Here is a 24,593-nt window from a genome sequence, read left to right on the forward strand (position 1 = left end):
CAACACATGTCAATACGGCCGCTTTAGTTTACTAAATTGCAATTTTAAATTTTGCGCAAAGTATCCTGTTGAAAACTTTGCGTGCGCGTGACGTCACGGATTGTAGAGGACATGTTCCAGCCCGATCACAGCTATAAGTCGTCTGCTTTAATCGCATAATTCCACAGTATTCTGGACATCTGTGTTGCTGAATCTTTTGCAATTTGTTCAATGAATAATGGAGACGTCAAAGAAGAAAGCTGTAGGTGGAAAGCGGTGTATTGCGGCCGCCTTTAGCAACACAAACACAGCCGGTGTTTCCTTGTTTACATTCCCTAAAGATGATGGTGAAGCTTTGATATGGAACAGAAGCGAACACGGTTCCCTACCACATGTCAAATGGCAGGTTTCAGTGAGAAAATTGTGGTAATAAGTCGGCTCTTACCATAGACATAAGCGGATAGCTTGCGTCGTTCCTCGTGCACCTGTCAAAGAGGCAGCTGCGGACTCTCTTGCCTCCTCCACCGAGGAGGAGGGGGAAAAAAGCTCAGCCTGGCCCCAACGGCTGCCTTGGCTTCGCCTCGTCGAGAAACGTGGCTTCCTTTAGAGACACTGGCGGTCACCATACCCGTGGCCACACCCCTCCGACTTTTATTTAAACGGGGATAGCAGGTCCATTCTATGTGTCATACTTCATCATTTTGCGATATTGCCATATTTTTGCTGAAAGGATTTAGTAGAGAACATCCACGATAAAGTTTGCAACTTTTGGTGCTGATAAAAGAGACTTGCCTGTACCGGAAGTAGCAGACGATGTGTGCGTGACGTCACGGGTTGTGGAGCTCCTCACATCTGAACATTGTTTACAATCATGGCCACCAGCAGCGAGAGCGATTCGGACCGAAGAAGCGACAATTTCCCCATTAATTTGAGCGAGGATGAAATATTTGTGGATGAGGAAAGTGAGAGTGAAAGACTAGGAAAAAAAAAAAAAAGACGAGGGCAGTGTGAGCGATTCAAATGTTATTAGACAATTTAATTCTGGGAAATCCCTTATCTGCTTATTGTGTTAGTAGTGTTTTAGTGAGATTATATGGTCGTACCTGTACAACCTGAAGGTCGGCCCCGCACCTTTCTTCAGCACCAGTCGACGGGTGGTGGCGATGCCCATCTCTGCCCTTCGCAATGGAACCTCTTCAAAACACAATCTTACGAAATGATCGCTGCATAATACACTGTACTTTGTGTGTGTGGTCCAATCCAACCGTGTTCGCTTGACCGCTCTGTTCCATAGTAAAGCTTGACTGTCATCTTTCTGGAATGTAAACATTGAAACACCGGCTGTGTTTGTGTTGCTGAAGACGGCAGCAATACACCACTTCACACCTACAGCTTTCTTCTTTGACGTCTCCATTATTCATTGAACAAATTACAAAAAGATTCAGCAACACAGATGTCCATAGTACTGTGGAATTATGTGATTAAAGCAGACTACTTATAGCTGGGATCGGGCTGGAATATGTCCTCTACAATCCATGACTAAAGCGGCCGTATTGGCATGTGTTGCAATGTTAATATTTCATCATTGATATATAAACTATCAGACTGCGTGGTCGCTAGTAGTGGCTTTCAGAAGGCCTTTAATTAAAGGAGCCAGGAACTCCATATTGAAATGAGCTATTTAGCTATAATCTGGTACAGAACATATCTGTCTTTGGATTGTCCCTTCAAATAAAGACTAAACCAAACTAAGTACCACCGGAATACCGTTGGTGTTTAGTTGGCACCCTTCCACATTCTACCAGCATGATAGCAAATAGGCCAAGTTAGACCCAGCAGTGGACATGGAAACCCTGAACAAAGCTTGTCTTATTCTTGAAGAACATAGCCACTTGTCTCACAGAAGGATGTGATGGTCCTCAGGGTATCATCTACTACGTGATCGCCTCGCCCAAACTGGAGGAGTGGCTGGCCAACGACACAATGAAGGACGGCCTGCGAGCGTGCGGCGAGAGGAACTACGTGGACCTGGATCCAACCTTTAACCCCAATATCGACGAGGACTACGACCATCGGCTCGCCGGTATCTCCAGGGACAGCTTCTGCAGTGTCTACCTGGGCTGGATCCAGTACTGCAACTCTCGTAGAACCAAGGTACTGTCCAGTAGATCTAGGTATAGTAGAATAAGGTTGACGGCGTGTGTCCTGTCTCTGCTTTGTAGCCGCTGGAGAGTGACAGAGACTCTCCTCTGGTGCTGCTCTGCTTGGGCCTGTGTGTGCTGGGCAGGAGAGCGCTCGGAACAGCAGCTCACCACATGTCCAGGTCCTTCCACGCTTCTTTCCTCTATTCAAATCTTCATTTTGTGTTGGGGTGTTTTGTGTAGGAATGGGTACCAAAATTGTATTTTAATATTAAGGGGGCACCATGGAGGCACTGCATTTAGTGTCCTCTACAACCTGTACAAGCAGTGTGCCAGCCCAGCCACATGTTGTATTTGACTTCTGTAGACGCAGTAAGCGACTGCAAGACATAGTTGATCAATACCCACACAGGTCACACTGAGGGTGGCCGTATAAACAACTTTAACACTGTTACTAATATGCGCCACACTGTCAACCCACACCAATAAAGAATGACACACATTTTGGGAGAAAATCCGCACCGTAACACAAAACTTTAACACTGTTACTAATATGCGCCACACTGTCAACCCACACCAATAAAGAATGACACACATTTTGGGAGAACATCCGCACCGTAACACAGTTGATCAACAGCTATACAGGTCACACTGAGGGTAGCCGTATAAACAACTTTGACACTGTTACTAATATGCGCCACACTGTCAACCCACACCAATAAAGAATGACACACATTTTCGGAGAACATCCGCACCGTAACACAAAACTTTAACACTGTTACTAATATGCGCCACACTGTCAACCCACACCAATAAAGAATGACACACATTTTGGGAGAACATCCGCACCGTAACACAGTTGATCAACAGCTATACAGGTCACACTGAGGGTGGCCGTGTAAAAACCTTTAACACTGTTACTAATATGCGCCACACTGTCAACCCACACCAAACAAGAATGACACACATTTTGGGAGAACATCCGCACCGTAACACAAAACTTTAACACTGTTACTAATATGCGCCACACTGTCAACCCACACCAATAAAGAATGACACACATTTTGGGAGAACATCCGCACCGTAACACAAAACTTTAACACTGTTACTAATATGCGCCACACTGTCAACCCACACCAAACAAGAATGACACACATTTTGGGAGAACATCCGCACCGTAACACAAAACTTTAACACTGTTACTAATATGCGCCACACTGTCAACCCACACCAAACAAGAATGACACACATTTTTGGAGAACATCCGCACCGTAACACAAAACTTTAACACTGTTACTAGTATGCGCCACACTGTCAACCCACACCAAACAAGAATGACACACATTTTGGGAGAACATCCGCACCGTAACACAAAACTTTAACACTGTTACTAATATGCGCCACACTGTCAACCCACACCAAACAAGAATGACACACATTTTTGGAGAACATCCGCACCGTAACACAAAACTTTAACACTGTTACTAGTATGCGCCACACTGTCAACCCACACCAATAAAGAATGACACACATTTTGGGAGAACATCCGCACCGTAACACAAAACTTTAACACTGTTACTAGTATGCGCCACACTGTCAACCCACACCAATAAAGAATGACACACATTTTGGGAGAACATCCGCACCGTAACACAAAACTTTAACACTGTTACTAGTATGCGCCACACTGTCAACCCACACCAATAAAGAATGACACACATTTTGGGAGAACATCCGCACCGTAACACAAAACTTTAACACTGTTACTAATATGCCCCACACTGTCAACCCACACCAATAAAGAATGACACACATTTTGGGAGAACATCCGCACCGTAACACAAAACTTTAACACTGTTACTAGTATGCGCCACACTGTCAACCCACACCAATAAAGAATGACACACATTTTGGGAGAACATCCGCACCGTAACACAAAACTTTAACACTGTTACTAAAATGCCCCACACTGTCAACCCACACCAATAAAGAATGACACACATTTTGGGAGAACATCCGCACCGTAACACAAAAGTTTAACACTGTTACTAATATGCGCCACACTGTCAACCCACACTAATAACGAATGACACACATTTTGGGAGAAGATCCGCACCGTAACACAAAACATTAACACTGTTACTAATATGCGCCACACTGTCAACCCACACCAATAAAGAATGACACACATTTTGGGAGAACATCCGCACCGTAACACAAAACTTTAACACTGTTACTAGTATGCGCCACACTGTCAACCCACACCAATAAAGAATGACACACATTTTGGGAGAACATCCGCACCGTAACACAAAACTTTAACACTGTTACTAGTATGCGCCACACTGTCAACCCACACCAATAAAGAATGACACACATTTTGGGAGAAGATCCGCACCGTAACACAAAACATTAACACTGTTACTAATATGCGCCACACTGTCAACCCACACCAATAAAGAATGACACACATTTTGGGAGAACATCCGCACCGTAACACAAAAGTTTAACACTGTTACTAATATGCGCCACACTGTCAACCCACACCAATAAAGAATGACACACATTTTGGGAGAACATCCGCACCGTAACACAAAACTTTAACACTGTTACTAATATGCGCCACACTGTCAACCCACACCAATAAAGAATGACACACATTTTGGGAGAACATCCGCACCGTAACACAAAACTTTAACACTGTTACTAATATGCGCCACACTGTCAACCCACACCAATAAAGAATGACACACATTTTGGGAGAACATCCGCACCGTAACACAAAACTTTAACACTGTTACTAATATGCGCCACACTGTCAACCCACACCAATAAAGAATGACACACATTTTGGGAGAATATCCGCACCGTAACACAGTTGATCAACAGCCATACAGGTCACACTGAGGGTGGCCGTATAAACAACTTTAACACTGTTACTAATATGCGCCACACTGTCAACCCACACCAAACAAGAATGACACACATTTTGGGAGAACTTCCGCACCATAACACAAAACTTTAACACTGTTACTAATATGCACCACACTGTCAACCCACACCAATAAAGAATGACACACATTTTGGGAGAACATCCGCACCGTAACACAAAACTTTAACACTGTTACTAATATGCGCCACACTGTCAACCCACACCAATAAAGAATGACACACATTTTGGGAGAACATCCGCACCATAACACAAAAGTTTAACACTGTTACTAATATGCGCCACACTGTCAACCCACACCAATAAAGAATGACACACATTTTGGGAGAACATCCGCACCGTAACACAGTTGATCAACAGCCATACAGGTCACACTGAGGGTGGCCGTATGAACAACTTTAACACTGTTACTAATATGCGCCACACTGTCAACCCACACCAATAAAGAATGACACACATTTTGGGAGAACATCCGCACCGTAACACAACATAAACAGCCTCTTCCATTTTGAAAATGATGACAGGTGAAGTGTCACTCGTGACATAATGAGTTCGACCCGGCGGAAATTTTAGACATGCGCTAATAAAAATAATATTTTGCGAAACGAGTTCGACCCGGCGTTTTTCCTGAGCCGGCGGTAATGCTAAGCATGCGCTAATTGTTTTACGAAAGGAGTTTGACCCGGCAGTAATTTCAGGCAGGTGCATACTATATATCTGGCGGCAATTCAGGGAAATACGGTATCCTGGAAAAGTTGCAAAAAAAATGTGAATGTAAGATTTCTTCAAGTATCAGTTTGGGCAGGTTTAATCACCGGATCTGTGTCAAAGTAGCGATTTAGTTCAAATGTCAACAACACCCATCCCCAATAGTGTGTGTTTCGCTCACCTGTGCGTGTGTCTTCATCAGCAACCTGGAGTCTTTCCTCTACGGGCTCCACGCTTTGTTTAAAGGAGATTTCCGCATCTCTTCGGTGCGAGACGAGTGGATCTTCGCAGACATGGAGCTGCTCAAGAAAGTTGTGGTGCCCGGCATACGGATGTCCCTCAAACTCCACCAGGTGAGGACGCATCTTATCCTCCCCTAGCCGTGTCTCAATGAAATAATGACATACTTGCCTCAGCACACTTTAGTAAATATACTGGGTAGACCAGAGCTGGGCCGTCAGCCCTTCACTGCTGGCATAACATAATCACAAATAATGATCATAATTAAAGATACAATTATTTTTTATTTAGTTTCCCTATCTAAAAGTATTCATATTCTCTTCATGTCATTTTATGCTTGTTCCAGTGCTCTTGTTTTTACGTTGAGTTTGTATCAGAATTCAGCTCGCTTATGTTGCCATGCTGTATGAAATCTGCCAGAGGCCTTCAGAATCAACAATGCATACAGTTGATAGACAGTTGCGATAGCCAACCCAGATCAGGAGTTGTTGTCAGTAAGGCCTTCTAGCTGGCCTCATCTTGAACGTGACATTCACACTTCCTGTGATTTGATACTCCACTGGAGCGTTAGCCAATCAGATCACAAGTTGTTGACAGTAGCCTATCTAAGTAGCCTGATGTCAACAAGACTCTACCCAAGTGAGTTTTGTCAGGTTCGACTATTAATCAGACAAAATGCAAGGAACCATGCAGAGACAGAGTTCAATTTAGCTCATGAGGAGAACGCATGGAGCTGCACACTTAGTCACAGTCTGGCCTTACGTTCTAAGGTTCAGCTCCCGCGTCCCTCTATTTATTCAGGAGTTCCACAGTCAACATCATTGAGGCCGCCTCTAAAAGGAGTGGTCACATATATTATGCAAAGCAGGTGCAGGACGCACAATACGTGACGAAATGTGCTGGGGCCTTTTGATTTCGCTTTGTCTCCGCTTCGTCTGCGTGCTGTCGTCTTAACTTCGTTGAGGTCCTTGAAATCCTTGGCTGTTACCGGGCTAAAACTGATAACATCTGCGGCTGAGGCCACCCCTCAGACAAGAAGTTTCATCCTTGCACAGATACAAAAGTCTAACTTGAGCACAATAGCTAATAACTATAGCAACGGACTTTAAGCATACTAAAGTTGTGTGATAATATATATACATTATTATTCTAACAAGTATCCATTCACAAGTTTCAATTTAGCAGGAAACGGGAAGTGTTGCGCCGTAGCCAGACCAGGATAGCAGAGAAAGAGAACAAAACGTTGATTAGGTGGCAGATATATATTTTCAAGAAGGATATTTAAAAAGAAACGACATCTTTTGAGACCATGTCTGCCAACCCCGGAAGCTAGCTCAGCTGTTCTGGCAATGAAATGAGGAAAACGCCCGCCATTTCCACTCGAAGAAGTAGACGACGAGGGGTACCACTGCACACATCGTCGAATAGGTTCTATACATTGTGAGGTCAAATATTTAATTTTTTCACTTTTAATATGTTTTTTGCAATTTTAATTTTGACAGTATCACATAAGATACACTATACTGCCAAAAGTATTTGGCCAAGCTTTCACTTTGTAGCCAAGATGGCAGCTATTGAGGACTCTGACTGCTTAGTACTGTATTGCAGTCCTCAGAGTGAATGCACTTACACACTGTAAGTACACAAGTGTGCCAGTTGAAACACCACCCTGGTCTGGTCTTGTCTTGCTGACCGCTTCCTTTCCCCGCCTCATCAGGATCACTTCACTTCCCCGGACGAGTATGACGAGCCGGCAGTCCTCTTCGAGGCCATCTCCTCGCACCAGCAGAACCTGGTCATCGCTCACGAAGGCGACCCGGCCTGGAGGAGCGCCGTGCTCTCCAACGCCCAGTCTCTCCTCGCCCTGCGCCACGTCCTGGATGAGGGCACCAACGAGTACAAGATCATCATGCTCAATCGCCGTTACCTCAGCTTCAGAGTGATCAAGGTGGATGAAAAGAAAAGCTGTTATGTTTTATCATATATGCTTTGATGTCCTCAAACACACACCTTGACACGGAGGACACTTGTTAGACCTGCAGCATGGGCTCAGATTGTACACTACATGTACTAAAAAATATATTATAGGTGAAATGATGTTTACAAGTGAAATATATTTGAGCCCCTAAGATGGATGGATATTTATTAAGGACCGGATGTCCCTTTGGAACAGAGGACCCTGTTGTATTTCTAAGGTTTTATTAATATTATACCCCCGCCTCTTTGAACTGTAATTTGACCTCCTTAACATGCTTCAAAACTCACCAAATTAAAAAAAAAAAAACAACCCCAAAACTCAAAATTGCACTCTAGCGCCCCCTAGGAATAAACACAGACCAAACTGCTTGTCGTAGAGACATGAAACAAACACTTCAATGTGGATCTGACTTAGACCTACATTTCATAAATTGACATCCTTCAGCAGAAATCAAGGGGGAAGTTGGCAAAAACCCCTTCAAAACAAAAGTTTCCCTAAAAAATGTCATTTTTGCCTCTAAGAGCTGTAATTTGACCCCCTAAAAATGCTTCAAAACTCACCAAACTATACACACACATCAGGACTGGCGAAAATTGCGATCTAATAAAAAAACCAAACCCCAAAACTTAAAATTGCGCTCTAACGTCCCCTAGGAATAAAACACAGACAAAACTGCTCCCAGGAAGAAAACACAGACAAAACTGCTTGTAACTTCCAGTAGGAATGTCGTACAGACGTGAAACAAAAACCTCTATGTAGGTCTCACTTAGACCTACATTTCATTCGTTTACATTCTTCAGCAAAAATCCACAGGAAGTTGGCAATTACCCCTTCAAAACAAAAGTTTGTAAAAACCCATCACATTTTTTTCAAACATTATCTCCTCTGAGCGCGTTTGTTGTGTCTGCTTCAAACTAGCACAGGAGAGAGATTGAACCCTTCTGATTAAAAGTTGACGAAAGAGTTTTTCTAACTGCTCCGGTTTGGATTTTACAAGCCTTCAAAGAACCGCTGCGCTGATGCTGCCGCGCTGCTGCCGTCTCAGGATGGCCGCTTAAAAGCAGGAAGCACCAGCGTGACCACACAATGCAGAGAAGGTAGGTACTGTGCGGGTAAAGATATGTTAACCGGGTGAAAGAAAGAGGCACCAGTTTGACTCCAGGATACAGAGAAGGTAGGTAATGTGCAGGTAAAGATATGTTGAGTGGGTAAAAGCAAGAAACACCAGCAAAAGTCGGTCCCATCCATCGCTGCTTGCAGCTTTAATTAATGCATGTATTTATATGTAAATATACAGTGGAACCTCAATTTACAAATGTTTCTATTTTAGTAAAATAATGCACACTTTGAGGACACTATAATAGGGCCCAATAATGGGACACACACATATATATATATATATATATATATATATATATATATATATATATATATATACTGTATATATATATATATTAGAGATGCGCGGTTTGCGGTCTCATCCGTGGAGTCCGCGGATAAACCGCGGGTCGGGCGGATGACATGACGAAAAAATCGATTTTAATTATATTCGGGCGGGTGGCGGTTGAACTATTCGGAAATATTTGATATACATGATTCTGGGATCAGTATCCTTTACCATTCAAAGAGCCATTTAGGTCCCGTGTCACAAAGCTGAGAAGACCATAGGAGACGCAAACATTCTCTAGAATGTCTGCCGGCAGTCACCCAATTAATAATTATTAGGGCGTGCTATGAAGCCATTGGCTTTGTTTCCTCCTCCAACATGTACCATCTGCTTGTCAGTCCAGTATCGTGTTGTGTGTGGCTTCCGCAGACACACGCACACGACTGCAAGGGATACTGGGTGACACAGAGTACACTGATGGTTGTGATATAAACCATTTTAACACTCTTACTAATATGCGCCACGCTGTGAAGCCACACCAAACAAGAATGACAAACACATTTCGGGAGAACATCCTCACAATAACACAACATAAACGCAACACAACAAATGTCCAGAGTCCTTTGCATCCATGACACATCCTGACTATTTTATACACCCGCTAGCAGCAAACCCAGCCCCCCCACCCCCCGTGCGTCGGTAAGGTGGGTCATGGATGCAAAGGATTCTGGGAATTTGTTGTGTTGCGTTTATGTTTGAGAATGTTCTCCCGAAATGTGTTTGTCATTATTGTTTGGTGTGGCTTCATAGCGTGGCGCATATTAGTAAGAGTGTTAAAATTGTTTATATCACAAGCATCAGTGTACTCTGTGTCACCCAGTATGCCTTTTAATCTTGTAGGTGTGATGTTTCTGTAAGCTGCATACAACATGTTGCTGGACTGGCAAACGGTGTGTACATGTTGTAGAAGGTGTCAAAGGCAATGGCTTCACAGCACGCCCTTATTCTTGTCATCAGGATGAACATCATTGGATATTCGCGGCTCCCATTGTCTTCTTTACTCTGTGAAACGAGTTTAAATAGTTCTTTGAGTGGTAAAGGTGGCCGACCTCTGATGTATTTCAACAGGCGGGCGGTTGCAGTTCTGATAAAATGTTGGTTCGGGTGGACGGCGGGTGGATGATGACTTTGGTGATGCGGTTGCGGATGATATAATTGCCTATCCACGCATCTCTAATATATTTATATATATATATATATATATACACATAAATACAATTTTAAGAAAACATAAAAAATATATTCATATTCTTTGCACCCAATTGTTATAGAGTGATAGTACTGGACATGTGTTGTGTGGCAGGTCAACAAAGAATGTGTCCGAGGTCTGTGGGCAGGCCAGCAGCAGGAGCTGGTCTTCCTCAGGAACAGGAACCCGGAGCGCGGCAGCATCCAGAACGCCAAGCAGGCGCTGCGAAACATGATCAACTCGTCATGCGACCAGCCCATCGGATATCCCATCTACGTGTCGCCGCTCACCACCTCCTACTGCAACTCCCACCCCCAGCTGGGCCACGTCCTGGGCGGGCCCATCAGCGTCGCCAACATCCGCAACTTTGTGGTCAGCACCTGGCACAGGTTGGTGTTGCCGCCTGGCTTGTGGGACGCCACGCTAGACGGCTTTTCACCCGACCGTCTTTTCTCCTTCAGATTGCGAAAAGGCTGCGGCGCCGGCTGCAACAGCGGAGGTAATATCGAGGATTCTGACGCCGGCGGGCTGTCCTGTGGCAGCGGCAACGGGAACGGCGCCGACTCTCAACAGAGCTCAATGTCGCAGGGCGGGACTTCTGGCCCCGCCCCCTCGCACTCGTACCATCCTCACGGTCTAGGTGAGGACAATGTTGGTGTTTGCAGCATCTAAAGCTGACAATAGAGCAATATGTTCCAGGGTCGAACTGTCACCATTTGCTTACTTTTATTTTTAAGTCAACGTGAGAAAGCACTCTGGTGACGGGGGCAAGGAAAAACTCCCTATAAAGAAGGAACCTCTAACCCAGGGGTAGGGAACCTATGGCTCTAGAACCAGATGTGGCTCTTTTGATGACTGCATCTGGCTCTCAAATACATCTGAGCCAACATTACTTAACACGATTAGTAATGAATAATTCCGCCAGTAATCGGTGTTAAAAATAACGTTTAACGTATAAAACATTCTTATGCATTTTAATCCATCCATCCGTTTTCAACCGCACCTGTTCAATAAGTCACATCAATGGTAAGAAGTCCATCCATCTATTCTCTACCGCTGGTCCCTTTTGGGGTCGCTGGAGCCTATCTTAGTTGCATTTGGGCAGAAGGCGGTGTACACCCTGGACAAGCCGCCACCTAATCACGGGGCCAACACAAATAGACAGACGACATTCACACTCACATTCACACACTAGGGCCCATTTAGTGTTGCCAAAGAAGTATTTTATTTATTATTGGTTAGCGTCAGAATGAAAATGATATAAAATATAAGACTTCTACTCGAAAAATGTAGGTCTTACTTAAAAAAATGCATGCATTAAGTTGTATTCAGTGTTAAAACATATGATGCGGCTCTCACGGTAATACACTTTAAAAAAATTTGGCTTTCATGGCTCTCTCAGCCAAAAAGTTTCCCGACCCCTGCTCTAACCTGCAAACCCAATTTGGCCCGCCGAGTTTTTCCGTTCGGCCCGCCAAAAGGGTGGCTTCCCCAAAATGGAATACATCTTCCAATATATACTGTATATATTCTATTATGTCCACAAGGCTAACTAGTTACCATCCATCAAGTGTGGTGATCTCCATTACCTTACAAAATGCCTTTGCGGAATGAAACTACTCACTCACTGTGCAGCTGGACGCTTATAACCGCTCTGTGTTTGAAGTGAAGTGAAGTGAAGTGAATTATATTTATATAGCGCTTTTTCTCTAATGACTCAAAGCGCTTTACATAGTGAAACCCAATATCTAATTTTTACATTTAAAGCAGTGTGGGTGGCACTGGGAGCAGGTGGGTAAAGTGTCTTGCCCAAGGACACCACGGCAGTGACTAGGATGGCGGAAGCGGGGTTCGAACCTGCAACCCTCAAGTTGCTGGCACGGCCGCTCTACCAACCGAGCTATGCTGCCTGTTTGGTCCCACAGCCCAGTGGCACATTTTCACTTTGGCCCTCAGAGGCAAGAGGAGGTGGTCAAAACATCTGATTCACATCCAAAATGCAATTTGTATTTATTTCCATTCTCAATTAATTTCAAATATTTGAAAATCGTTTTTTTTTTAAAAATATATAACAATTTTTTCATTAATAACAAATAATTTTAGATAATAATAAATAATATATATGTGTGTATATATGTGTATATATACACACACACTCATATATATATATATATGTGTGTGTGTGTATATATACACATATATACATACATATATATATATATATATATGTATGTATATACATACAATAAAAAAAAAATGTATCTTGTATTATTGTAAGTATTTTATTTATATGTCTTCTCAATTGCTTTTTTAATTTCTATCCTAAGTATTGTAAAGCTGGGATTGGGTTTGTGTTGGCTGCTGGGAGGTATTTTATTACATTAATTAACAATATTAATTATTGCTTTCGGTCCCCTGGGGGGGGGGGTTGTCCACATCTGAGGTCCTCTCCAAGGTTTCTCATAGTCATCATTGTCACTGGCGTCCCACTGGGTGTGAGTTTTCCTTGCCCTTATGTGGGTTTTTCTGAGGATTTCGTAGTCGTAATGGTTTGTACAGTCCTTTGAGACATTTGTGATTTAGGGCTATATAAATAAACATTGATTGATTGATTGATTGAATATGTCATATTTGTAAATAAAATAAAATTGTAATTAAAATAAAAAAACGTATCACTTCACTTTACAAAAGACGTCTCGGGCGACCACTGCACATATAAGTCGTACGCCAGCAGCCAAGAGGAGCTTTTGTAACCTGATTTGAAAAGGTTTTTTAATCACTTATATACCAAATAATAGTGTTGAATTGATTCTGAATTGTCACCCTGAGAATTGGAATGAAAGATTCCCACTTTAGAGTTGAGACCCCATCATAAACATTTTTTTACTTTCATTGATGTGTAAAAAGTAGTTCAGCCCTTTTGAAACCTCTCCTCATGTTCACAGCAAGTGTAAAAACAAGTTAAGCCATTAACCTTTGATGACAAGTTATTCGCTAATGCTAGCAGCTAACATCAGCAGAAGAGCAGACAAGTCCGTCCTTGTTGAAGGTCTCCACATCTGCTAACACTCCTCCTTGTCTTCCAGGCTCCAGCCAGAGTTCCCAGTCGGTCCAGTCCAGCCTGGTCCGCCACTCCCCCGCCCGAGCCTCCATGGCCAGCCAGTCGTCGTCGTACCGCTACAGCAGCAGCCGCCACTCCTCGCTGCGCACGTCCGCCACGGGCCTGGAGCCCTGTCGTCGCTCCTCCACCAGCCAGCTCTCCTTGCGCACTCTCCCCACCTCCCTGCAGCTGCGGCTGGGCTCCACGTCCGACCCCGCCGGCCCCACCGCCTCCCTCTCCAGCCACAGCATCCCACCTTGCAAGCGCCACACGCTGGTGGGCCTCCTAGGCAGCGACGGCTTGTGTGGCGTGGTGACGGATCCCCTCAGCCAGCAGCAGCACCACCAGCACCAGCAGCATCATCATCATCATCATCATCCTCTCCACCCGCAGCAACACAACCCGCTGGTCTCCACCGTGAGGAGGGACGACATCTCCTACAGAGTGCAGGTGTGTGGAGCCGGCGACATCACGCCCTCCCTCCGCTCTCGTCTACAGTTTTCCCTTTGCTGCTGTGCAGATTATGGACCTGAGTCAAGTGCTGGAGAACATCAACGTGTCCAAACGCAAAGAACTCCAGTGGCCTGACGAGACAGTGAGACTCAGGGCGGGGAGGACCTGCTGGAGGGACTGGAGCCCCCTGCAGGGCATGGAAGGACATGTAAGTACTGGCCTACCACCGGCACAAGTACAACTTGTAATGGCGTACCATTATTTATACAGAACTATATTCACCTTGTTAGGGACCGATGTCCCTTTGGACAGAGGACCCTATTGAATTTCTAAGGTTTTATTATTATTATTAGGGACCGGTGTCCCTTTGGACAGAGGACCCTATTGAATTTCTAAGGTTTTATTATTATTATTATTATTATTATTATTATTATTATTGGGGACCGAATGTCCCTTTGGGACAGAGGACCCTATTGAATTTCTAAGGTTTTATTGTTATTGTATTATTATTATTATTAGGGACCGAATGTCCCTTTGGGACAGAGGACCTTATTGAATTTCTAAGGTTTTATTATTATTATTATTATTATTATTATTATTGGGGACCGAATGTCCCTTTGGGACGGAGGACCCTATTGAATTTCTAAGGTTTAATTATTATTGTATTATTGTTATTATTATTATTATGAGGACCAATGTCCCTTTGGACAGAGGACCCTATTGAATTTCTAAGGTTTTATTATTATTATTATTATTATTATTATTATTGGGGACCGAATGTCCCTTTGGACAGAGGACCCTATTGAATTTCTAAGGTTTTATTATTATTATTATTATTATTATTATTATTATTATTGGGGACCGAATGTCCCTTTGGGACAGAGGACCCTATCGAATTTCTAAGGTTTTATTGTTATTGTATTATTATTATTATTAGGGACCGAATGTCCCTTTGGGACAGAGGACCTTATTGAATTTCTAAGGTTTTATTATTATTATTATTATTATTATTATTATTATTGGGGACCGAATGTCCCTTTGGGACGGAGGACCCTATTGAATTTCTAAGGTTTAATTATTATTGTATTATTGTTATTATTATTATTATGAGGACCAATGTCCCTTTGGACAGAGGACCCTATTGAATTTCTAAGGTTTTATTATTATTATTATTATTATTATTATTAGGGACCGAATGTCCCTTCGGGACGGAGGACCCTATTGAATTTCTAAGGTTTTATTATTATTATTATTATTATTATTATTATTATTGGGGACCGAATGTCCCTTTGGGACGGAGGACCCTATTGAATTTCTAAGGTTTTATTATTATTGTATTATTATTACTATTTTTATTATTAGGGACCGAATGTCCCTTTGGGACAGAGGACCGTATTGAATTTCTAAGGTTTTATTATTATTATTATTATTATTATTATTAGGGACCGAATGTCCCTTTGGGACAGAGGACCCTATTGAATTTCTAAGGTATTATTACTATTATATTATTATTATTATTATTATTATTAGGGCCCGAATTTCCCTTTGGGACAGAGGACCCTATTGAATTTCTAAGGTTTTATTATTATTATTAGGGACCGAATGTCCCTTTGGGACAGAGGACCCTATTGAATTTCTAAGGTTTTATTATTATTATTAGGGACCGAATGTCCCTTTGGGACAGAGGACCCTATTGAATTTCTAAGGTTTTATTATTATTATTAGGGACCGAATGTCCCTTTGGGACAGAGGACCCTATTGAATTTCTAAGGTTTTATTATTATATTATTATTTTTATTATTGGGGACCGAATGTCCCTTTGGGACCATATTGAATTTCTAAGGTTTTATTATTATTATTATTATTATTATTAGGGACTTAATGTCCCTTTGGGACAGAGGATCCTATTGAATTTCTAAGGTTTTATTATTATTATATTATTATTATTATTATTATTAGGGACTGAATGTCCCTTTGGGACAGAGGACCCTATTAAATTTGTAAGATTTTATTATTATTCTTTATTATACCGCTGCCTCTTTGAGCTGTAATTTGACCCCCTTAACATGCTTCAAAACTCACCACACATCAGGACTGGCGAAAATTGCCATCTAATCAAAAAAACCAAACCCCAAAACTCAAAATTGCGCTCTAGCGCACCCTAGGAAGAAAACACAGACAAAACTTTCTGTACCTTCCAGTAGGAATGTTGTAGAAACATGAAACAGAAAATCACTATGTAGGTCTCAGTTAGACCTATATTTCATCCACTGAGACCCCCCGGCTAAAATTTACAGGAAGTTTGCTATTCCCACTTCAATACAAAAGTTGGCTAAAAATTGTCGCTTTTTTTCCAACATTATCTCTTCTGAGGCTGTTTTAAGTTTCGGCTTCAAATAATCACAGAAGAGAGATTGAACCCTTCTGATTAAAAGGTAAAGAAAGAGTTTTAATTACTACCCCGGTTTGGATTTTATGAGCCTGCAAAAACCATTGCGCTGCTGCTGTTGTCACAAAATGGTGGCTTTCTGCTCAGACAAATCTGTAGGACTGTCATACACACATGAAACAAAAACCTCAATGTAGGTCTCACTGAGACCTATATTTCATACACTGACCGCCCCCAACTAAAATCAACAGAAACTTTGCTATTCCCACTTCAATACAACAACTGGATTACATTCACCATGCATTAGAGTCTCAAAATGGCGGCACCAAGGCGTCCTTATAAAATGCCCAAGCCACTTTACAACTGTTATTACTATGAGACTGATGTATAACACATGTGTACAACTTTTTCTCTGTGTAATAATCCATCCATCCATCTTCTACTGCTTATCTGGGCTTGGGTCGCGGGGGCAGCAGCCAAAGCGGTCCCGTCCATCGCTGCTTGCCGCTTTAATTCAACTTGTAATTCTCTCACAAGTAATGGCATACTACTATTTATGCATAACAACACCCACCTTGTACAACTTGTAATTCCCTCACAAGTGTCAGGTTCAAGCACTGATGACATCTATTAAACAGACAAGAAGCAAGGAATCATGCAGAGACAGAGTTCAATTTTGCTCAATGAGGAGAGACGTATTGGGCTGCACACTCAGTTACAATCTCCCACCACACTCTAAGGTCCTGTCCTACGTGCTCCTCTATTTATTTGGGAGGTCGCTGGTTACATCACTGAGGCTGCTTCTGAAGGATGGGGGCTAACTTCAGCAGCCCCAGGTAGACACAATATATGATTATTCTGAAATGGAAATGTGCTGACACTCGTGATATCGCCCTGTCTCTGCTTTGTCTGGGTCACGGTACTCGATGTTCGCCCTTGGCAGTCAGCAGGCCGGGTCTGGACACAAACACTGATACGAGACGACTCGCAATACAAGACTGCAAGTTGTCCCTTTGCACAGATAGAAAAGTACAACTTCAGCACAATTGATAATAACTATAGCAACAGCCTTTAAGGATAAGAGTTGTGTGATAACTTATACATAATTATTCTAACAACAAGTAATGACATACTATTATGTGGTCAGAAGTAAAAAAAACAAGTACTTTTGAAAGTACAGTTTGTGATTAGGTACGAAAAGAGGAAAAAAGAGGTTTGGCAACAATATGTCACTACAATACGGCCATTTTTTGGACATAATTTACCATCAAATGCAGCTCTTTACAAGTTGTTTAGTTCTTGTATTGTGACACAAAAAAAGTTCAGTTGTTTTGAAGTGTTTGAACCTGTGCCACAGGTCAGCAAAAAGCGCATCACCAGCTTTTGTTGTACTTTCCACAAACTTGCAACAATGCTTGGAAAGAAGAACGTTGACTCATTTTTAACTAGAGCCGTATTCCTTTAATGAGTCATGTATCAGGTTAGCTTGATCAGACTGGAATGTTCTGCTGCAAGTGTGAGTTTTGGACCAGCAATCACTTTTTGGCAAAGTCACGCTGAACTCTGCTCTCATGATGTTTGTTGCTGGTGACCTGCAGTCTAACAACCTCACTGACCTACTTCTCATGCAATACAGCCGACATATGAATTTGACTGGATGTTGTTTTATAGGGACCGATGTCCCTTTGGGGCAGAGGACCCGGATGAATTTCTAAGTTCTTTATTATTATTATTATTCCGCCGCCTCTTTGAGCTGTAATTTAACCCCCTTAACATGCTTCAAAACTCACCAAATTTGACACACACACATCAGGACTGGCAAAAATTGCGATCTAATCAAAAAAACAACCCCCAAAACTCAAAATTGCGCTCTAGCGCCCCCTAGGAAGAAAACACAGACAAAACTGTCTCTAACTTCCAGTAGGAATGTCGTAGAAACATGAAACCAAAACCACCATGTAGGTCTCAGTTAGACCTATATTTCATACACTGACACCCCCCAGCTAAAATCAACATGAAGTTTGCTATTCCCACTTCAATCCATCCATCCCATCCATTTTCTACCGCTTATTCCCTTTCGGGGTCGCAGGGGGCGCTGGCGCCTATCTCAGCTACAATCAGGCGGAAGGCGGGGTACACCCTGGACAAGTCGCCACCTTATCACAGGGCCAACAAAGATAGACAGACAACATTCACACTCACATTCACACACTAGGGCCAATTTAGTGTTGCCAATCAACCTATCCCCAGGTGCATGTTTTTGGAAGTGGGAGGAAGCCGGAGTACCCGGAGGGAACCCACGCATTCACGGGGAGAACATGCAAACTCCACACAGAAAGATTCCGAGCCTGGATTTGAACCCAGGACTGCAGGACCTTCGTATTGTGAGGCAGACGCACTAACCCCTCTACCACCGTGAAGCCCCACTTCAATCCAAAAGTTGGCAAAAAAAATTTTGCTTTTTTTCAAACATTATCTCCTCTGAGGCCGTTTCTCGTTTCGGCTTCAAATAAGAACAGAAGAGAGATTGAACCCTTTCTTGATATAAGTTGATGAAAGAGTTTTAATTACTACCCCGGTTTGGATTTTATGAGCCTGCAAGGAACCAGTGCGCTGCTGCTGTTGTGCTACTTCTGTCACAAAATGGCAGCTTCCTGCTCAGACAAAACTGCTTCTCACTCACTGTAGGACTGTCATCCACACATGAAACAAAAACTTTAATGTAGGTCTCACTGAGACCTATATTTCATACACTGACCGCCCCCAACTACAATCAACAGGAAGTTTGCTATTCCCACTTCAATACAACAACTGCATTACATTCACCATGCATTAGAGCAGGGGTCACCAACACGGTGCCCGCGGGCACCAGGTCGCCCGTGAGGACCAGATGAGTCGCCCGCTGGCCTGTTCTAAAAATAGCTCAAATAGCAGCACTTACCAGTGAGCTGCCTCTAGTTTTTAAATTGTATTTATTTACTAGCAAGCTGGTCTCGCTTTGCTCGACATTTTTAATTTTAAGAGAGACAAAACTCAAATAGAATTTGAAAATCCAAGAAAATATTTTAAAGACTTGGTCTTTACTTGTTTAAATAAATTCATTTATTTTTTTACTTTGCTTCTTATAACTTTGAGAAAGACAATTTTAGAGAAAAAATACAACTTTAAAAATGACTTAAGGATTTTTAAACACATATACCTTTTTACCTTTTAAATTCCTTCCTCTTCTTTCCTGACAATTTAAATCAATGTTCAAGTATTTTTTTATTTATTGTAAAGAATAATAAATACATTTTAATTTAATTCTTCATTTTAGCTTCTGTTTTTTTGAAAAAGAATATTTGTGAAATATTTTTTCCATCTTATTATGATTAAAATTAAAAACAATTATTCTAGCAAATCTAGAAAATCTGTAGAATCAAATTTAAATCTTATTTCAAAGTCTTTTGAATGTCTTTTAAAATTTTTGTTCTGGAAAATCTAGAAGAAATAATGATTTGTCTTTGTTAGAAATATAACTTGGTCCAATTTGTTATATATTCTAACAAAGTGCAGATTGGATTTTAACCTATTTAAAACATGTCATCAAAATTCTAAAATTAATCTTAATCAGGAAAAATTGCTTACGATGTTCCATAAATTCTTTTTTTAATTTTTTCAAAAAGATTCGAATTAGCTAGTTTTTCTCTTCTTTTTTTCGGTTGAATTTTGAATTTTAGAGACTCGAAATTGAAGATAAACTATGTTTCAAAATTAAATTTTAATTTTTTTCCTGTTTTCTCCTCTTTTAAACTGTTCAATTAAGTGTTTTTTTTTTCCATCATTTATTCTCTACAAAAAACCTTCCGTAAAAAGAAGGAATGACAGACAGAAATACCCATTTTTTATATACAGTATATATACATTTATTTATTAAAGGTAAATTGAGCAAATTGGCTATTTCTGGCAATTTATTGAAGTGTGTATCAAACTGGTAGCCCTTGGCATGAATCAGTACCCAAGAAGTAGCTCTTGCTTTCAAACAGCTTAGTCTCAAAAAGGCGGCACCAAGGCGTCCTTCTAAAATGCCCAAGCCACTTTCCAACTGTTATTACTATGAGACTGATGTACAACTTTTTCTCTGTGTAATAATCCATCCTGGCTTGGGTCGCGGGGGCAGCAGCCAAAGCAGTCCCGTCCATCGCTGCTTACAGCTTTCATTTTGAAATGGAATTGATGTCATCCCTTTCATTTGTGGCCCCCTGCAGGTGATTCACCGCTGGGTGCCTTGTAGCCGAGACCCAGCCAGCCGCTCCCATACGGACAAGACCATCCTGCTGGTACAGGTGGACGATAAGCTCGTGCCCGTTGTGGAGACCGGGGTCATTGAGTTGGGAGCGGAGGTTTGAGGTCAAGAAAAGAAACATGTCCAGTGACAAGCACAGAACCAGGCCAGGCGTACCTCCGCATGGACAGGAAAAAAGGACGAGGGGGAAAAAGGACGAGGGGAAAAAGGACGAGGGGGAAAAAGGACGAGGGGGAAAAAGGACGAGGGGGAAAAAGGACGAGGGGAAAAAGGACGTGGGGAAAAAGGACGAGGGGGGAAAAGGACGAGGGGGGAAAAAGACGAGGGGGGAAAAAGACGAGGGGGAAAAGGACGTGGGGAAAAAGGACGAGGGGGGAAAAGGACGAGGGGGGAAAAGGACGAGGGGGAAAAAGGACGACGGGGAAAAAGGACGAGGGGCAAAAGGACGAGGGGGGAAAAGGACGAGGGGGGAAAAGGACGAGGGGAAAAAGGACGAGGGGGAAAAGGACGTGGGGAAAAAGGACGAGGGGGGAAAAGGACGAGGGGGGAAAAGGACGACGGGGAAAAAGGACGAGGGGGAAAAAGGACGACGGGGAAAAAGGACGAGGGGCAAAAGGACGAGGGGGGAAAAGGACGAGGGGAAAAAGGACGAGGGGAAAAAGGACGACGGGGAAAAAGGACGAGGGGGAAAAAGGACGAGGGGAAAAAGGACGAGGGGGAAAAGGACGAGGGGGAAAAAGGACGAGGGGAAAAAGGACGACGGGGAAAAAGGACGACGGGGAAAAAGGACGAGGGGAAAAAGGACGACGGGGAAAAAGGACGGCGGGCAAAAAGGACGAGGGGGAAAAAGGACGAGGGGGAAAAAGGACGGCGGGCAAAAAGGACGAGGGGGAAAAAGGACGAGGGGGAAAAAGGACGGCGGGGGAAAAGGACGAGGGGGAAAAAGGACGAGGGGGAAAAAGGACGAGGGGGAAAAAGGACGAGGGGGAAAAAGGACGACGGGGAAAAGGACGAGGGGGAAAAAGGACGAGGGGGAAAAAGGACGAGGGGGAAAAAAGACGAGGGGGAAAAAGGACGAGGGGGAAAAAAGACGAGGGGGAAAAAGGACGAGGGAAAAAGGACGAGGGGGAAAAAGGACGACTGGGAAAAAGGACGACTGGGAAAAAGGACGAGGGGAAAAAGGACGACTGGGAAAAAGGACGAGGGGGGAAAAAGGACGAGGGGGAAAAAGGACGAGGGGGGAAAAAGGACGACTGGGAAAAAGGACGAGGGGGAAAAAGGACGACTGGGAAAAAGGACGAGGGGGGAAAAAGGACGACGGGGGAAAAAGGACGAGGGGGGAAAAGGACGAGGGAAAAAGGACGAGGGGCAAAAAGGACGAGGGGGAAAAAGGACGTCAGGACTGTCCTCAGCATCCTTCATGGATCCTCCTCCCACAGGATCTGCCTTGCTTTGCCAAAATGCTGCATGATGCTTTGGTTACTTTCATTTCTATGCATCCTCCCGAGTCACAGGAGCACGTGCACACATTTATCCGTCTCGGTCCTGGAATCATTTGCCAAAAAACCAGACACCGGCTTTGTGACGTGTTGCAGATTCATACACTTTGGACATATTTTTTTTGAATTATTTCTGGCTGCTTTCATGACAGTTTCACGGACGTCCTTCCACTCCACATTTCAGCGTCGCGTTTAAAATGAGACAAAAAGAACTTGCACTATGTTTTCTCTTCTTATTTTACAGTGATGCACGATACAATCACAACATACAGTAATATCACACTCTTATTTATTATTCATATTGTTATTATCATCAATGGCCATGGTTACTGATGCCTTGGAAATGAACATTTAAGAAATGCAATCATCTTTTTTTTTTTTTTTGACTCTTTGCTGAACTTGAAAATAACTTTTTACTGTATATGATTAGATCCATATATATATTTACACAAATATATATGAATATGTCGATGTATAAAATATTTTGCTTTGGATATTTATTACTGTGAACATGTTATTTACACTTTATTACAATATTTTTCCTCCCTTCTGCTTTTGAGACAAAGTTTAATGTATTGAGTGAGGACCAGCGGTTGTAAATGAGATGCAGACTTTTTTTTAATGGCTTCTTTAACTATTTAACTTAATTCCTTTTCTATATTGAGAGAAATAAAAGTTTGATTTATTGCAGACATTTTTTCCTCCTTGTGATTGTTTATGTTGCTTGGTTATTGTTTTTTTCCCCGGATATTCAACTGTATTTAAAAGACTGGATAGGACAACTTCCATCTGTGAGCCTAATTAGTCATTAAGTTAATGTTTCCGCTTAACAGAAAAAAATGTTCTTTTAGGTGTAATTTTCACACAAAAAAAAAGATATTTAAAGAACAGATGGTTGCATTTTGGCACACATTGCAAAGAAAACATTTGACTTGATAAAGAGAAGCTTTTTTTTAAAAAATGCATGGTTGTTTTAACTTTTGGAACTGAAAATCAAAACATGTGGGGCCATTTTGATTATATATATATTTTTTTCAAACTGTATATCTTTAGATTAACTTCAGAGATATTTTTCAATATAAAGCTATTTTGGCTAAGGACAACACAAAATATGGAACATTTCTCACCCAAAAGTTTTCATAGTGTATTTTTTTTTATTTGATTTGAATTGGAGACTTAAATAAATCAATAATTTCTAACATAGATTTATATTTAGTAGTATTTTATTGAACTTTGCACTGTGATTGTTCAAAAATATTAAATAATTAAAATCAATGGTGTCCTACATTATTGATCTTTTAGGGCTTTAATTGCTAAATAAAGGAACTCTCCTGAAGGAATCAATAAGTCTTATCCATCTATCTATCTATCTAAATATTGCATATTTAATTTTTACTATAAAAAACAAAGTTGTCTTTGACAGAAAAGGCATAAAACCTTATTTGTTTTACTTTATATCAAACTCAAGTTGTGAATGTTGTCTATGTCTATCTGTGTTGGCCCTGCGGTGAGGGGGTGACTTGTCCAGGGTGTACGCCGCCTTCCGCCCGATTGTAGCTGACATAGGCGCCAGCGCCACCCGCGACCCCAAAGGGGAATAAGCGGTAGGAAATGGATGGATGGATCAAGTTGATATAGAGATTTACTGTAAGCATTAAATTAAAAAAAATAATAATTTGACTTATTTTTAACATTTTAGTGACTGAGACCCTCTATGCTCCCCAGGAGCCCCAAGGATTTAAAAAAATATATATATTTTGTTATGGTTTGAAAATGAAAACTATCAAAACGGCCCCGCATGTTTACATTTTTCCGTGTGCAGCCCTCTGTGGAAAAAGTTTGGACACCCCTGACGTATTATGTTGAAGGGGGCAGCAAAATATATTTTTCTTCATCCTGCTCCTTCTCAGGCATTGCTGTGTAAATATAAAATTGTCTATCGATCAAAGATGCACATTAATGAAGGAGATAAATAAAAGAAATAAAAAAAAAGAGCTGATTAACTTTCGCCTGTCAATCACGGTCAAGTTTGTCTGAGAGTGCACTCCCACTAGGTCCCGCCCCCGCGCTCTGATTGGCTGCCGCTCTGACATTCCATACTTTTTCCCAGACGTCGCCTATAAATAATGCCCACTTTCAGCCGGACACTTCAGTAACTTCAACTCTCCGCGCTTCCCCGCCAAACACAGGTAATACAAACCTATGTTGTTTTTTGTTTTTTTAACCTCATTGGCG

At 42.1% G+C, this 24,593-nt stretch overlaps 2 protein-coding genes across 6 annotated transcripts in view; both read left to right on the forward strand.

Moving 5' to 3' along the window:
* The window catches only part of pcnx1 (pecanex 1), a 112,669-nt gene extending 91,572 nt beyond the window's left edge, over positions 1-21,097 (forward strand). For 4 of the 5 annotated variants that reach the window (XM_061893900.1, XM_061893901.1, XM_061893902.1 and 1 more), the window contains 9 exons: positions 1,903-2,133; positions 2,202-2,302; positions 5,981-6,131; positions 7,736-7,966; positions 10,747-11,021; positions 11,094-11,272; positions 13,719-14,182; positions 14,253-14,393; positions 20,822-21,097. In XM_061893900.1, coding sequence (XP_061749884.1) covers positions 1,903-2,133; positions 2,202-2,302; positions 5,981-6,131; positions 7,736-7,966; positions 10,747-11,021; positions 11,094-11,272; positions 13,719-14,182; positions 14,253-14,393; positions 20,822-20,962 — 1,914 coding nt within the window. In that variant the 3' untranslated portion in view covers positions 20,963-21,097. Of the gene's footprint in view, positions 1-1,902; positions 2,134-2,201; positions 2,303-5,980; positions 6,132-7,735; positions 7,967-10,746; positions 11,273-13,718; positions 14,183-14,252; positions 14,394-20,821 lie in introns of all 5 variants that reach the window. The other variant, XM_061893899.1, reaches the window with a different exon arrangement.
* A 3,303-nt stretch (positions 21,098-24,400) lies between these two features.
* lgmn (legumain) overlaps positions 24,401-24,593 on the forward strand; it is a 34,485-nt gene continuing 34,292 nt past the window's right edge. Inside the window, exon 1 of the mRNA XM_061893904.1 lies at positions 24,401-24,547. The gene's annotated coding sequence lies outside the window, so the exon portion shown is untranslated. The remainder of the gene's footprint in view (positions 24,548-24,593) is intronic.

Source organism: Nerophis ophidion, linkage group LG03 (genome assembly GCF_033978795.1).
Source record: "Nerophis ophidion isolate RoL-2023_Sa linkage group LG03, RoL_Noph_v1.0, whole genome shotgun sequence".
Lineage (NCBI taxonomy): Eukaryota > Metazoa > Chordata > Actinopteri > Syngnathiformes > Syngnathidae > Nerophis > Nerophis ophidion.